Here is a 17,393-nt window from a genome sequence, read left to right as displayed (position 1 = left end):
TTCAAAACAGGGTCTCATTAATTTCCTGAGGCTGACAATAAATGTGCGATCCTCCTGTCTCAGCCTTCCAAGCACTGAGATTACATGTGTGTATAACTGCACCCAACCTGTAGTAATACTTTGACAGACTTATAAGTAAAGTACTGTGAAGTCATGGAAAAAAGGAAAACAGAAGAGGAAATAGATGGCATTCCAGATAGCAAAAGGAAATAACGCTGTCAAAAACATATATGAACCAAAGAAAGCACAACTTGGTTTGGGAAACTCGCTCAGTGCCAGGAAATACACCAGCTTCTGGAAGAGCAGAAATGGGTTAGTACAGTGCTGTCAGGGAAGTCAATCTAGTGAAGGCAGTAAACTTAAAAATGGTAACAGTGGCCAGGCGTGGTGACGCACGCTTGTAATCCCAGTACTTGGGAGGCTGAGACAGGAGGATCACAGTTAGTGGACAGCCTTTAACTGTCCAGTGAGGCCCTCTGCAACTCAGTGAGAACCTGTTTCAAAAGAAAGAATAAAATATAGAGCTGAGGGTGTAGCTCAGAGATAGAAGGCCCCTGGGTTCCATCCCCAGTGCCACACACACACACACACACACACACACACACACACACACACACAAAGTAACAGTGGATGAACGCCAGGACAGACGCTGTGGAAGCATAGAGCTGGCTTTGGTCAAAGGCCTGGACGGCCAGTACCCTGAATTATGGGGAACCTGAAGTTTTTCAGGAAGAGTACATGACCAGATTCACCTTAGCCAGACACTGGCGGCAGGTGGAGAGCAGGGGAGAGACCGAAGACAGCAAAATATTTTCCCCCCAAATCTAGTTTTGCAATAACATGAACTGCAAACTAGGATCAGATTATAACAAAAAGTAACAAGCCAAAATATTTCACAAATTACATTTCATATATTATATCCTACATATGCAGAATCCACCAAATAAATAGATCACAGACTGTGTGTGTGTGTGTGTGTGTGTGTGTGTGTGTGTGTGTGTGTTACTGGGGATTGAACTCAGGGGAGAGTCTACCTCTGAGCTATACCCCCAGCCTTTTTTATTTTATTATTTGGAAAAAGGATCTCACTAAGATACTGACAGCCTCACTAAATTGCCGAGGCTGGCCTCCAATCTGTGATCCTCCTTTCTCAGCCTCCCAAGTACTGGAATTATAAGCATGTGCCACCAGGTCCAGTTGATCACGAAGATTGAATCTGCCTTCAATGAATGACAAAGTCCAGAAAAGAAAGAAAAGGTCACTTGCGGTCTTTCCATTCCCTGCCCCCTCGGGTCTCCCCTTCTGCGTTCTGTGATGTCAAGGTAGTAGTAGTCTGGATACACATTAGGAAGAGTGGGAAAAACAGTGTCAGTGCTACTGGGTTTTAAAAACGGCTCAGTATTGCAGACTTTTTTCACCACTTAAAATGGAACAAGCAGACACTCAAGCTGTTTCCTAGCAAAGACCCTGTCAAGATAAGAACCTAAGAATGAATGCACACGGTAGTGGAGTTGTCCAAGGGAAATCAACAAAGCCTTTCACTGAGTCATCAAGGTCAGACTTCCTTCCAAGGACATACAATCTGATTGGGCTGTTTCCCTGTCTGATCTGCAAAAACACCTTTCTTGTTATTAGGTCAAGAAGTGACTCTGTTTCTCCAATCTAAGTACACAAAGCTACTACAGAACACAAAAAACTCAGATAACCTTTTAAAAAACCTTATAACTTCAGCATATCTGTGAAAGTTTTGTGATTTGATAAACAGAAAATCATGTCATCTAGGGAGAGTTATAATTTCAAAAGGTCTTGTTTTTTTTTATTTCCCTTCACTGTTTGGAAAATTTAAGATCGTTGAAGATAAAACACTCTATCAAGTTTATTACAATTATAATTTAGCCTTAAGGAAATTTTATTATAGAATGTTCTACTAATGAAGGCTTTTTATCTCAATCAAATTCGTTTCTACAAAAAAGAAAGTTGAACACTTGCCTTGCTTTAGAGCATGATTTGTGATTTTATGTCTCTATTTTAATATAACAATGACCTATTCCTCTTGTACTACAAATTCTAAAAGCAAGAGACTGTTTTCAGAAAAACCACATCTGACATTCTTCGTTAGTCTAATCATTGGTCCTAATTAATATAGAGCTGTCTAATGTATCCTAAAGATTAGAGATGGCAACTGGCAACTCAGGGGTGACTGGCTCACAGGCAGCTTTCACTGGCGTAGTCAACTCGTATTTGTCCAATGAACTTAACATCAGATAAAATTCATCTCTCTACCTTCTCTTAAAACCCCTACACATTCAATAACACTGAATCCAAACTGGCTCCAGTTAAAATAACTAATGGCCGATTCCCAATGTGCTAATGAGTGCAGCCAGCCCCTTCCAATCAACTCAGACCCATAAACAAATCTAAATTGTGAGACTAATGCACTACAAGTGAATAACGTTTGCTAACTAGGAAGACAAAAAATCAGAATTTCCTTCCTAACAAAGTTGCTCCACTGAGGTATTTACTTTGACATCTGAACTCTATAAATGTCAATGCATTAATATATTATGCTGTTTTGTGCAGAAAAAAAAGAGCTCTAAGAATCGGTTCTTCCCTTTTGATTTCAGTTCAGCCAGGCTAACCTTGACAGTATGGAACAACTAACTTCCATTAACTTTAAGTAATAGAGAAAATTTGGGGCACTAAATTACACAAACAGAATAGTTTTTCACTTAGATATGCAATATACTAATATCAAATAATAACTCTTAAATAGTATGGTTATGATGAAAATGCCTTTTTTGAGAAACATCAAACACTCTTGCGGGGCATTGTGGGCATGCCCATAATCCCAGTACTTGGGAGGCTGAGACAGGAGAATCACAGGTTTGACACCAGCCTCAGCAACTCAGTGAGACCCTATTTCAAAATAAAAAAATAGAGTTGGAGGTATAGCTCAGAGATAGAATGCCTCTGGGTTCAATCCCTAGTAACACACACAAACACTGTTTCTGTGATACACAGAGAGGGTGCCAGGGCCATGAGAAGATGCTCCTTGATCATTCTTGAGGGCTTGCATTTTACTTGAGGCTATCAAGGCTGCCAGCAAGGAGCTAAGCAGAGTTCAACAGGCTCCACCTAGACTTACATTCCATTCCTGCAGCCCAGGCTGGATGCCCTGTGCCTCCTTCCTCTTGGGCCTGAGTGCCTGTCAAGGGCCCTACTGCCTAGACTAGAACGAACCTGGAACCTCTTGATGATGCTGGGGAGACCAACTAGGGATGGCCAGCCCTGAGCACTGCCTTGGTGCTAGGCTGTCTGTGAGCTACAAGAGGGCCACAGTCATCCTCCAACGATTAGCTGCCTTTATAGGTCCAGACTGTGAGACTCAGGAGACTAGCAGCTGGGGGTTGGCAAGGACATTCTGAGTCCTGCAGACCAGCCCTGAAGCTGTGTAGCTTCACAGTGGGGATGGGAAGGAGTATGACATCAGGTCATAATTCACTTGGATCTGAAGAGGAAATTAAGCATGTTTCTCCAGAGGCCTTGTTCTACAAATTTCTTTTATTTGAAGTGGTTTAAACTGTAGATCTGACATATTGAGAACATTTCCTTCAATGTGGCGTTGGAAGCAAGAGCCAGATAGCTTTGCTGATACTACTTAGAAGTTTCAAGCAATTCAAGTACAGGTTCAACATCCAGCTGCTGAAAATGGGTTAAAAGAAAGATTGTAAAGCTAAAGGTGAAGCAGTGTCAACTCTGAATTTGGGGTTTGCTGATGAACCCAAGTTGTCTCATAGGGAAATGAGAAAGCACCAATTCTGACCAAATGTCCTAATGGTTATACATTTCTTTTCCAATGTGCAGGGCTTGAGACTGCAGACTCCCCTCAAAACAGTGTGTGTGTGTGTGTGTGTGTGTGTGTGTGTGTGTGTGTGTGTGTAAAAAATATGAAGCATCTTTCAGCACTAAAGGAAAAAAGTAAATAGCATTTTCACAATTATACATCTCACATTCATGAAATCCCTTGTCACTCAATTATAATTTCCACCAAAAAGACATGAGAATGACTGCCAGAATACAAATAACAAACTTTATTAGCACATACGACGTGCCAAGCACTATGCTCAGTGCAGGACGTGGATAAAATATTATCTCATTTAACCACCAAGACCACCTCTTTAGGCATTGCCTTTACTCCAGTTTGCACAAGGTAAACCAGGAAAGTTTCTGGCATTTTTTTTAATGCTAGAGATTGAACACAAGGCCTTGGGCATGTTAGGTAAGCACTTTGCCACTGAGCTGTAGCCCTGTCCCCTTTACTCCATCTTATACATGAGGTAAGTAGTAGACCTAAATGCACAATCACTATGTTAATGCTGCCTTCCCCATCCCAAAATACACTTTATGATAATAACTTCTCAATCCGAGTCACAATCTTTTTAGCATACTCTCAGTACATATTTAAAAGAGGGGCATGCCGAAGGGAATGTGTGTGTGTGTGTGTGTGTGTGTGTGTGTGTGTGTGTGTGTGTAAGCAGTGGAAATGACTTTTTCTAACAAAGAAAAATAAGTAGCATGCTTAAAATTATTTTAATCTTAAAATAAGTTTTATATAATATTTCAGAGCTGGGGTGTAGCTCAGTCTACACCTTGTCTAGTATTTGAAAGACTCTGGGTTCAATTCTCAGCACCCCTTCTCCCCTTAAAAAACACAGAACATATTGGTTTTAAAAGAGTGGTCAGGTTTTGTCATTTATAGTGAACAGAAAAGAATCTTCTGGCCATAAGAATGAAGAACTATACTGTATTATCAACAAAAATGCTAAGATAGGGCAAGCATCAGATACAAACAGAACCGCACAATTTTATCTATTCTACAGATATGTTTTTCAATCACTGACAATGCAGATTTGAGGCTAAAGTATTATAAAAAACCTGTCCAGAGTATATTCAATCAAATGTAGCTTGCCTTTATCATCTTAAAACTATGCCCTGCAGGTACATGTCAGCCAATTTCTCATCAAATACTTACATGAAGTTTCGAAGTCTATCATAGCCCTATAAAACAAAAACCTCTGTAGTAAAGTCTAAATTAAGCAATTCAGAAAGTATTATTATCATTCACATTATGATTTGATAACCTTGAAGATAGTGTTTGAAATCCCATTATTTTCATCTTAAATGAATGCTGAGTATTTATTAGATGATGATTATTTTATTTTATTTTATTTATGGTACTGGGGATGGAAACCAGAGGCATTCTATCTCCAGGCTACATCCCAGCCCTGTTTTATTTTTTGGTTCTAAACAGAGTCTTGCTAGGTTGATGAGAGTCTCACTACTTGCTGAGGTTATCCTTGAACCTGTGATCCTCCTGTCTCAGCTTCCCAAGTACTAGGATTACAGGAGTGCACCACCAAGCCCAGCCGATTAGTAGTTTTAGTGAGGTATTAACAAGCTCCTGGTCAAGAATCAAGTCTGGGCCTACCAACTGCCTAAAGGAACCTAAACAAGGTGGGAATGAAGGAGCTTGGAAGAACCAGAGTTTGAATTCTCCATCTAAGCCATTAAAAACCCAATTAGTGCCAGGAACAGTGGTGCACATCTATAATCCTAATATTTGGGAGGTTGAGACGAGGATTGGAGGTTCAAGGTCAGTCCAAGCAACTTAGAAAGACCCTGTTTCAAAGCCAAAAATAAAAAGGACTGGTGATGTAGCTCAGAGGTAGAATGCCCTATGTTTAATCTTTGATACACAAAACAAAACAAAACAAAACAAAAACAAACACACAAACAAACTCAACTAGAAAACAAAGACATGGATAGCCTGGGCTATCCAACACTTGTTGATAGCCCAGATAATAAGTCATAAATTTATAACTCCTGAACAAAAGCTTGTAACCAGAATCTGAAGTTTTCTTCAATAATAGTTACTCTCTATCACAAAGAGTCTATATAATAGATTCTTTACAGATTTAGATTGGTACAAAGTTGTTCTGTGTAGGTAATAGGCAATACCACTCACCTGGAGACTTCTTGTCATATATGTGTGTCCTAGGTAGATATGTGAATAATTGAAACTTTTTTTTTTGGGCAGTGCTGGGGATAGAACCCAGGGGCATTCTACCTCTGAGCTATACCCCCAGCCCTATTTTTCTTTCTGGGGATGGAACCCAGGAACATTCTACCTCCAAGCTACACCCACAACTATAAATATATTTTTTGTGTGGTACTGGGATTCCTGGAAACCCTTCTACCCTCCGGGCTACACTCCCAGACCTATTTTTATACTTTTTTTTTTTTTTTTTTGAAACAGGGTCTTTTTTTTTTTTTTTTTTTGGAAACAGCCACAACCCTATTTTTTATAGTTTATTTTGAAACAGGATCTCACTGAGTTGCAAAGGGCCTCACTAAGTAGCTGAGGCTGTCTGGGAACTGTGATCTTCCTGTCTCAGTCTCCTAAATGCTGGGATTACAAATGTGCACCACCACGCCCAACTAAATGGAACACTTTTAAATGTCTTTTTGCTTGTAAATGATAATTACTTTAGCTACATAAAAATGAAACGCTACTACCAAAGTGGTACTTTACCTGCTTAAGAAATCGGTCAGATGCGTTGCTGTGCTTGGCTAACACACTTGGCAGAGAAGGGTTAGCATACTCGAATCGAGGATTGTAGGTATAGTCTGACTTGAAGAATTTCAGCTTTTCTTTCTCTAAGTTGGTAGGCTTTATAGCAGTCAATATACAAAATCTCTTTCCAGAAGAGTCATCGGCCTTTTCAAAGCTTCTGGACAGCTGAGGCTGCTGCTTTGGCTTTGAAGCCATGGACAAGTGGCGTCGCTTGACCTTGCTTTGGGGTTTAGGTGGCGGTACGATGCTGCTCCCTGTAACAGAGATATCATGTGTAAACTTCACAGGACTTGACATGGGCCTCGTGACAAAAACAGTAGGCTGCCTCTTCAGGCAATACCAAGTGCCACTGCCTGCCATGGGCACCGGGGCTTTCATCCCGCAAGGATCTTTACTATGAGAAGGGCTAGGAGATTTGCTGGGTTTTCTACATCTTTTGGTGTAGATGGAGGAAGACTGTTTTTGTGAATGGTGCTTTCTCTCCTCTTTGCTCTGTAATAGGACATTGTAACTACTGGTTCCAGTTGTGAAAATGTCCTTCAGTATCCCAGAGGATAAATGTGAAAGGCTTTTCTTGCTATCGATGACGAATGAATCTTCTGCATTTAGAACAGACTTCTTGGCAAGTTCTTGCTCAGGCCAGTGAAGCTTCTCTGTGGTAACAGATAAAATCAAAACAAAAGAAATAACAAAGATGCCACATGAAACAAATTAGTTATGAGAAAAGCACTCTGAAGTTTCTGCAAACACTATAATTTTACAACAATCGTTAGGAGAGATATTTTAAATATTAAATGGGGAGCCAGGCATGGTGGTGCACGCTTGTAATCCCAGCACTGGGGAGGCTGACACGGGAGGTACGCGGTTCGCGGACAGCCTCAGCTACTTAGTGAGGCCCTTCGCAACTCAGTGAGATCCTGTTTCAAAATAAAGAATACCAAATAGGGCTGGGGAGTATAGGTTGGCGGTAGAATGCTCCTGGGTTCCATCCCCAGTACTGCAAAAAATAAATAAATAAATAAATAAATAAATATTAAATGGATGTGTTATCTAAGTGTGGTCAAGCTAAACACTATCATTTCTTTTCCCCACAGCATATATATGTTAAATTATATGTAAAATTACTCAACTTCAAACCATTTATATAGATCAAGGTGAAATATAGATGTGAGATAATATGCATACATATTTTGAATACTCTATACAAATGTGAATTTCATAAAGAATATATTAATAGAATTATTAATATCAATGTAAAATCCAAGGTACTTTTTTTTTTTTTTGGTGGTACTGGGGTTCTTGGAAACCCTTCTACCTCCGGGCTACACTCCCAGACCTATTTTTTATACTTTTATTTGGAAACGGTCTCTTAAGCCAGCTCGACTGGCTTCGAACCTGCGCAATCCTCCTGTCTCCGCCTCCCAAGCGCAGGGATTACAAGCGTGCGCCACCATGCCCAGCTCAAGGTACTTCTAAGGCTAATATAATATTGAAATCTGGACTACATATAAAGGTAGTCATCAGTAAAAGGACATCAATGTTGTATTTATCTCAAAAATCATTTTTCAGACTAAACATATGTATGTCTAAGCATGTTTTAATAATGTCATTCAGTATTAATAATTGGTTTATTTTCTTAATAATTCTATATCAATTCTATACATTGTTCCTGCTTATAATCAGCTTCTATTCTGACTTGACTCTGAAATAAGGCATTCCTGTAAAGCTTTGATTAGTAATACAGTTAGCATATGATTAAAGGTCAAAAACTAAAGTCATCAATAGTAACGTAGAGTGAGGAGAAAGAACCACGCAATGTGAAGGGATCAGGTGAGGAGATCTCAGGTGGGGCTTTCGGACTCCTGAGCTCCCGTAAATCCAGCTCATCTGAACAGTAATGTTCTCTGAATAAATGAATAAACACCCTAAACATATCCAACCATTCTGGATAAACAGGTATTCACAGTTCTGGAATCATTCGTATTTTAATGAGGAGAGCACTGCAGAAGTGGAAATGTCATTAGGTCTCAATTGGGGGCGACTTGTGCTCTAAGAGACTTTCTGGCCATCACACTGGGAGGGGCTACTGTCATCTTCTGACCAAAGGGTAGGGTGATATTAAATAACTTTCACAACAGAGTATCCTACACAAAGAAGTATTCCTCCCCGAAATCAATTGTGCAAAGTAAAAACACCCTGTGCTAAACATAAAATTTTTATAGCCCAGAAGTCACAGGGCTTAGACATAGCACCAGGCCACAAGTGGACAACAATAACCCAATATGTAAAGTACTTTAAGGTCTTGTACTTACATTTTCTAGGACTGCATGTGAAATTTGAATTCTGGTGTCTAAAACATAGAGTATGAATTTGCAGAGGCTAAATGTCACTCTAAGTACAAGTTTAATTGAAGAGGATTTTTATAAAGAAGTCATTCAAAAAATGTTAAAGATTCAAACAGGCAAAAATGCCAAGACAAAGAAAATTTTCATCACAGGGTGGTACATTCCAGTTTCTCAGCAGTTTCAGACTTTAGTGTCACCAACTGATAGTCAAAACTAGCAAGGCAAACAAGCTCAGACAGAGGACACAGGCTGTGGCCCAAGGCTCAAGAACATGCTCGTTTCCCCCAAGACACCCTAAGTTTAGGAAAAAATAATAACGAAAGCAATGCTGAAACAGACACTAAAAGGAAAAGAGAAGGAGAATGGAGATAAGAATAAGGGTATCATAAGCCTAGTCGTAAGGACAAGGAGCAGCCAGAAAGGTAAAGGAAGGTAACCAAGTTCTTAGCACATTTGATCTTCATAGTAAAAAGGGAGAACGTTAAACCGAATTAAACAATAAAATGACCCTGAAGAAGCCCTGTTTCAATGGATCATTACATGTGTTGTGCTGATTTTTTAAAAAAATGCTCAATGCAAAAATGGATTCTTTGATTCTTAAGACTTAGTAGCTTTGTGACTAAAGAGCTGATCTCATTGAGTTCTTTTGTTTTGTCATAAAGCATCAATGACCTGCCAATTCACAATTTTGTCAAATAACATATACTTGAGGATATTATTTTAAAAGACCTAAACTTCCTGTAAAAACCCTCCATGAGAAGTAGAGGTGGCAGAGGGTGGCTGACAGAAGCCATCTCTCCAGGAGTTGTGGCCTGTCAGTTCACTTCCTAGTGATCTACCTAGATGCTGGGCATCAGTCCCTTTAAAGCTCCATCTGCTAGTGAGTGAAGTCTCACTGCCGAGGGGGAACTGATTTCATGCATGCCAATCCTGCCAAATGTTGGAGATTCCATAAAGTTAATAAGAATAAGGCATCTGGTCCTTCCTGGAACTCATACAAGATGATGAGTTAATTTCCCAGAGTCACACATATTATATTGCAATTATGTTAAGTATTAGAGAACCTAAAATACTGTATTTGTAGCTGGTTGTGGTGGCACACACCTAAAACCTCAATACTGGGGAGAATGACAGAAGGTTCACAACGTTCAAAGCCAGCCTTGGCAACCTAGCAAGGCCTCAGGAACTTCTGAGACCCTGTTTCAAAATAAAAAATAAAATAAGCTATAAGGGTATAGCTTGAAGGAAGGGTATAGCTTCAATCTCTAGTAATATACAAACACACAAAAACTGTACTTATAATTTTAAATATTTGTATTTTGTGAAAAATAGCTTTTGAACATGCATTAGAACACAATAAAAGGCTAATAAGATCTAATTATCTGCACAATCAATTAAAGATTTTATTTTTTATTTGTGTGTGTGTGTGTGTGTGTGTTATTGGATATTGAACCCAAGGGTGTTCTGTCTCTGAATTACACCCCACTAGCTGTATATTATCATTTTATTTCCAAACAGGGTCTCACTAAATTGCAGAGGGCCTCACTAAGTTACTGAGGCTGGCTGCAAACCTACAATTCTCCTGTTTTAGCCTCCCAAGTACTGGGATTACCGGTGTGCATCACCGGACCTGGCTAAGAACCTTCTATTTTTTTTACTCATTTCTCATGAGAAATTAAAATGTTTTTACCAGGCCTGGTGGCACACACTTATCATCCCAGCATTTCGGAGGCTGAGACAGAAGGATCATGGTTCATAGACAGCCTCAGCTACTTAGTGAGGCCCTTTGCAACTCAGTTAGACCCTGGGTTCCACCCTAGTACCACAAAAATAAATAAAAAACCTTTTTTAAGCATAAGCAGATTTAGAGGAAGTACAACTTATTATGTCCCCAAAGTGATAAGGTGATTAAAAAGCCATAATATGTTACATTAAAGGTAGACACTATATACTTAACAGTTTAGCCATCAGCATCTATATCATTAAAATCTTCAAGGGAATAATTTGTTGATCAAAGAAAATTCTCATTCAAACCTGGTTACTGAAAATAGTCATATTTTCAACATTAAAATTCATAGTAGTGTGTGTTCACACAAGTAGGTAAATTCTGAAATTACCAACACAATGAAAATTTATTATGTATCTAGAACAGGAGAAAAGGATACCAGAATTCCTGGCTTACAGTCCCAGCTCTTTCAATGACCTGTCTGTAATCTTAGCCTAATCATTAAACCCATCAGTGTCTCCCATTCCTCATCTGAAAGAACAGGGAGAAGGGGAAACTGCTCACTGAACTTAGTGTTCCACAGCTTGGAATGGCTGAGGTTTCACAGGAATGACGAGGTCCTGGCTGGAGGGTAGATGACCAGAAATAAAGCCTGGTGGAAAAATACCAGTCAACAAACTTGGCCTACAAAATTGTGATCCCTCCACCTGCCCCTATTTTTATGATCCTGGGCTCACGCACTTGATCCCAGGGCTCACACACACTTAAAAGGCTCTCTACTACTGAGCTTCATTCCTAACCTCAAATGGCACAATTTCATATTCACTACTTAAACCTGAGAGCTTGTTTACACCACAAAACAATAGTTTACTTCATCACATACTTCATCACAATAAAAAAGGAGCAGAACAAAATTAAATAATCATAAACAAGATAAACACTTTAATTTTTCAAGCATCTTATCACTGAAAACTCAAATGTCTATCAGTATTAGAATAAATAAGCAGGGTGTGTTGGCATATATGTGAAATCTCAGCATTTAAGAGGCTGAGACAGAAGCATTGTAGCTTCAAGGCCAGCCCCAGCAATTTAGCAAGATCCTCAGAAACTTAGTGAGACATCGTTTAAAAATCAAAAATAAAAAAGGGTTGGGAGTGTGGCTAAGAGACAGAATGTACCTGGGTTCAATCTCCAGTACCAAAACGAAAGAAAAGGAAAAGATTGAACACATTGTGATGTACTATAAAACAGAACACTACCCAGCAATGAAAAACTGAGATTGTAAGCAACAAAATGGATGAACCTCAGACAGTAAAGCCAGAGAAAAGGAACATATACTATATAATTCCATGTATATTAATTCAAAAATAACAAAACTAATTTATGATATTAAAAGTCAGAACAGTAGTTACCTTTGATGGAGGGGTCATAAATTGGAAAAGAGCCTACTGGGTGCTAGAAACAGTCTTTTATCTTGTTCTGAGCAATGGTTTCATGTCTACAAATTTGTTAGACCACACATTTAAAATTTATTAACTATACTATATAGAAATTACATCTTAACCCTTATTTTTCAGGGGTGGAAATCAAACCCAAGGCCTCTCACATACTAGACAAGTGCCTTACTGAGCTATATCCCCAGAGCAGCACTGCACATTACTTTTTTTTTTCAATACTGGGGACTGAACCCAGGGCATTCTACCTCTGAACTACACCTCCAGCCCTTTTTATTATCATCATTATAATTATAATTATTATTATTATTATTTACTTTGAAACAGGGTCTCACTATGTTGCAGAAGGCCTCACTACGTGGCTGAGGCTGTCTGTGAACCTGCGATCCCCCCAAGTACTGGGATTACAAGTGTGCACCACCACACCTGGCTTGCACACCACTTTTTAAATGTTGTATTTTAAAAAATCACTGTCTTGCCAGGCGTGGTGGCACATGTTTGTAATCCCCATGCTTGGGAGGTGGAGACAGGAGACCCTGTTTCCAAATAAAAAGTATAAAATAGGTCTGGGAGTGTAGCCCAGAGGTAGAAGGGTTTCCAGGAACCCCAGTACCACCCAAAAAAAAAAAAAAATCACTGTCTTTAAAAACATAGCTATGGCCCAATTTTTCGATATTGCAATAGATAACCTCTATAATCCCTCTAAATCCAACAGCATCCAGTGCAGTGTAGTTTTTCAACTGTTAAGGATAAGAGGCACTGCTAATGTCATTCAAGAACTCAAAAACTTGACTGTATTTCTGATTCTTTAAAACTGTACAGCACTTATTACGTGACAGTGCTGTTTTGGGGTTTAAAATTGTTGAGCATGTTGTCTTTACAGTTAGAAACAGGGCATTCTAAGTACCTGTGACAAGGAGGCATTGTAAGAATCAGATTGTACGTCATCTAAAATGACGGAGACTGTGACAAAAAAAACCAAACTTTTCCGGGGCCTTCCACTCCGGGTGAAGTCAGAACTCCAACCACAGTCAGGTCCCTTGCAGCTCACCTCACAAGACGGTCTGTTCTCTCCACCGCAGCCTCTCTCCTTCTGTCAATCCCTCATACTTAATGTCCTCTCCCCAGATACGACAGCCTGCACGAGCTGGAAGGTTCACACTTACTCTTCAGTTAAGGAAGTCTTTGACTTCTCTGTGTCAGACCCTCATAACACCTGTATCTCTTTACTGAAGTAATGGTCCTGGTTGCAGTTTTACATTTGTTGTTTGGTGACCTCCCCCAACAGTGGACTTTTAAACTCTATTACAGCACAGTTGAGTTTAGTTTTGTTTGTTCGTTACCCTGCTCATGGTGGTCAGAGAGATAGCCTAGGAAGAGAATGTTTGAAAGAAAAGAATGGACAGGTAATTTGATTGCCTGAAGGATAAAGGAAAAAAATCATTCCAGGAAGGTATAAGAAAATGAAATAATTAGTGAGGCTGAAGACAAGTTTTGATGGCTGGTGCCCGCTGTAGGACAAAAGGAGCTCGGTGTCTCTGTGTACTCCCGCTACGGCGAGATGCTAGCCTGAAGAACACTTTTGTCTCTCGTATGGGAGGGTGTTGGGGATGGAACCTGGAACCCAGGGACAGTCTTACCTCCCAGCTACACTCCCAACTCTATTTTATTTTTATTTTGGAATAGGCTTCCACTAAGTTCTAGAGCACCTTGTTAAATTGTTGAGGCTGGCCTAGAGCTTGTGATCCTCCTATCTCAGTCTCCCAAGTACTGGAATTATAAGTGCACACCACCATGCCTGGTTTGTCTCCAGTACTTTTATTTTTTATTTTTATTTTTTGCACTACTGGGAATGAACCCAGGGACATTGTACCTCTGAGCTACACTGCTCATACTATTTTTTTAGTCTCTTTATTTATTTTTATTTAAAGGTGACTCACAGCAATGGCTAAAATAATCATGCTACTAATTTACCTCCAAAAGTTTGTTTAGCACATCAGAAATATCTTTTCTCTTGATATAAAAAAAGACAATGAAATGTCTTTTTATTTTTTTTAATCAGAGTCTCACTGAGTCAAGAAGAGCCTCACGAAGTAGCTGAGGCTGTCTGAGAACTGTGATCCTCCTGTCTCAGCCTCCTGAATGCTGGGATTACAAGCATGAGCCACCAGGTCCAGCTTATCTTTAAACATTCACTTTTGTTAGAAACTTAGAAAGGGGCTTCATGTCCAGATGACTCATTAATCACTTCTTACATTACAAACAAAATAAAGTTAGTAGAAAGTCACAAAATCCCAGGGACTCAGTAGGCAGGAGAATCACAACTTACTGACTCTTACTCTGTCTCAAAATAAAAAATTTAAAGGGCTGAGGATGTAGCATGTAGCTCAGTGGTAGAATGCCCAGTGGTTCAACCCCCAGAAAGAACCACCAAAAAACTAAACAGAAAAAAAAAACAGCAACAAAAACAAAAAAGTGTAAACTGCATAAATTAACATAATCTTGTGTTACATGGAAAAAATGTCTTATTTTCTAATTTAACTTTTTGTTTTTTATTTTTATAGTGCTAGGGATTGAACCTCGGGCCCTGAACATGCTAGCCAGGTACTCCACCACTGACCTACACCACCAGCCCTTGTTTTCCTATTTTGAAATCAATAAATTTATATTTAAGTAAATTATGATCTTTCTAGGCAAAAATTATACCCTTGCTGTGATAAAAACTAAAAAATCAACACCTTGAATAATGTAACACTGATTTGGCTGTTGTTGTTTGCTTTTGTTTTTGATGGTACGGAAGATTGAGCCCAAGAGTGTTCTGAGCTACACCCTCAGCCCTGCTTTATCCTTTGGTTTGAAACACTGACACGTTGAGGGCCTTGCTAAGGTGCGGAGGTTGACTTTGAATCTCCTGTCTTAGCTTCCCAAGTGCTGGGATTACAGAGCCACACGCCCATGCCTAGATGCAGCATCGTGGTATTGAAATGAGATCCTGATCCTGGGTTTTGTGGCTCAAACCACTGTACAGATATTATGATGATATGCTGATTTTCTCAAGAGTGGCTGCAAATGCAGGCTCTAGAATGGAGCTTGTCTGCCTAGAATCTTGCCTCTGCCCATCAGGAACTGTGTCACCTTGACGAAGTCACTCAGCGTCTTTGTGCCAGTTTCCTCACCTATTAAATTGGGATAATAATAATAATACATGCTTCATGGTACTGGTGTGAGGATTTTTCAAAAATAAATTTTAAGTGCTGAAAACAGTGCTGGCTTATACTGAGCAGCCTTTGTTAACTGTCATTATTGTTAACATTATTATTATATTCAATATTATATTTAGTTCCTTATAGAAACACCCTAGGGAGTAACATAAATGGGGTAATCATTAAATTTTCATTTTCAAAGTAAGTTTAATATTAACATAAAGTAATAAACAATTCTAAGTGTGTGTGTGTGTGTGTGTGTGTGTGTGTGTGTGTGTTACTAAGGATTGAACTCTGGGATATTCTATCTCTGATCTACACCTCCAGCCCCATTGATTTTATTTTTTTGAAATGGTGTCTCATTAAGTTGCTGAGGCTGGCCTTGAACTTGCAATTATCCTGTCTAAGCCTTCCAATTACTGGGATTAAAAGTATGTGCCACCACACCTGGATTCATTCTACATTTTAGAATCAACGTTTTAGTGGCTTTGGTATAATAAATGCTTCTTCTTTAAGAGGCTATGAGAGGGCAGAGACCTTTTCAGATCTTCTTTTTGTGGTACAAGGACTTGAACCCAGGGATGTTCTTTCTTTGAACTAAACTGCCAGTCCTACCTAATTTATTTTGAAACAGAGTCTCACTAAATTGCAGAGTGGCTCACTAAGTTGCTGAGGCTGGCCCTGAACTTGCAACCCTCCTGTCTCAGCCTCCCAAGTACTAGGATTATAGGCATGTGCCATACCCTGGTCTTGATTCCATTTTTAAACATCATAAATATCTTATGTCATCTTACTCCCTTAAACTTCCATCAGAATATTTATTTATATTTAATTTATTATATTTATTTATATTTAAATCATGACTAACTCAAAAGTGGATAAGATATTATATAGGAAGTCATTTCAGAAACAAGTGTTTTGGTCCTGAAATATAAAACAACCAGTTTGTTGTACATTTGTAACCTTTTTTTAAAGCTGAAAGAAAGGAATGCATTTCCACCAGTATGCTTAACCATAATCGAGTTCTCCTGCTAACCAGAACAACACAAGCTTCTGAGATACTCAATAGTGAGGGGACAACCAGGGAAGAGGAGAACATCTTTTTAGCTAAGCCATCCTTCATAAAGTTTCTGGCTGGCCAAATTAGGTTTTCTGTTATTCAGTGAAATGCTGGGTACAGGCTCTAGGATTGTTTTAGTCAAGCACTATATGGAACAAATAAAGGAACTATATTGAAAAATGACCTGGTCAGTTATTTTTAAAGTGACTGTAAACTTGAGTCTTGAATGGTCTCAAGTGATGGTTTAAATTTTACTATACTACAGAAATTTTTTGCCAAATAACCTGTCCAGGTATGCAACACACAGACAGACTGACAAATGGACTGCCACAACTTATGCAAAGGGAATTAAGTCAATAGTAGTAGTCTACTATTGTATAAAGTATCTCTCCTCAAGCTTCCAACTCCATATACTGAAATATCAAAGGATCCGTTTCCAATCGCACACTAGTTGATGAGAATACTCACTTTCTAATACTAATATTGTTCTGTTGTTGTTGTTACGGTACTAAGGATAAAACCCAGGGGCATTTCTACCTGCAAGCTACATTCCCAGCCCTAATCTTTTATTCTTTACTTTAAAACAGAGTCTCACTAAGTTGCAAAGGGCCTCACTAAATAGCTGAGGCTGGCCATGAACCTGCAATCCTCCTGTCTCAGCCTCTCAAATGCTGGGATTACAAGCGTGCGTCACCACACCCAGCTACTACATTGTTTTAATCACATTTTCTTTACAACTGTTAGGCTTTGGAGAAATGATTTTAATCAATGTGATTCCTAAATCAAGATGATTCCCAAACCTGAATTAGGAAAGAATCTGTATTTTGCTTCAAGGCAGTGTTCTCAATAGAGATAGGGAGAACAACTCTGCAGTTCAGGGGATATCTGGCAATATGTGGAGACATTTTGGGTTGTCATAACTCTGTGTGTATGGGAGAAGGGAGGGAACAGTGCTCTGCAACAAAGAATTA

At 39.2% G+C, this 17,393-nt stretch overlaps 1 protein-coding gene across 1 annotated transcript in view; it reads right to left on the bottom strand.

Annotated features, from left to right (window-relative positions):
* MATCAP2 (microtubule associated tyrosine carboxypeptidase 2) overlaps window positions 1–7,285 on the bottom strand; it is a gene marked incomplete at its 3' end in the record, with an annotated part of 33,789 nt that extends 26,504 nt beyond the window's left edge. Inside the window, exon 1 of the mRNA XM_080700925.1 lies at window positions 6,593–7,285. Within this exon, the coding sequence (XP_080557051.1) occupies window positions 6,593–7,012 (420 nt within the window). The 5' untranslated portion in view covers window positions 7,013–7,285. The remainder of the gene's footprint in view (window positions 1–6,592) is intronic.
* Window positions 7,286–17,393: the final 10,108 nt, after the last annotated feature.

Source organism: Muscardinus avellanarius (genome assembly GCF_963383645.1).
Source record: "Muscardinus avellanarius genome assembly, chromosome: 9".
Classification (NCBI taxonomy): Eukaryota; Metazoa; Chordata; class Mammalia; order Rodentia; family Gliridae; genus Muscardinus; species Muscardinus avellanarius.
Note: the sequence above shows the minus strand (reverse complement) of the source record. Positions and strands in the feature narration are given on the sequence as shown.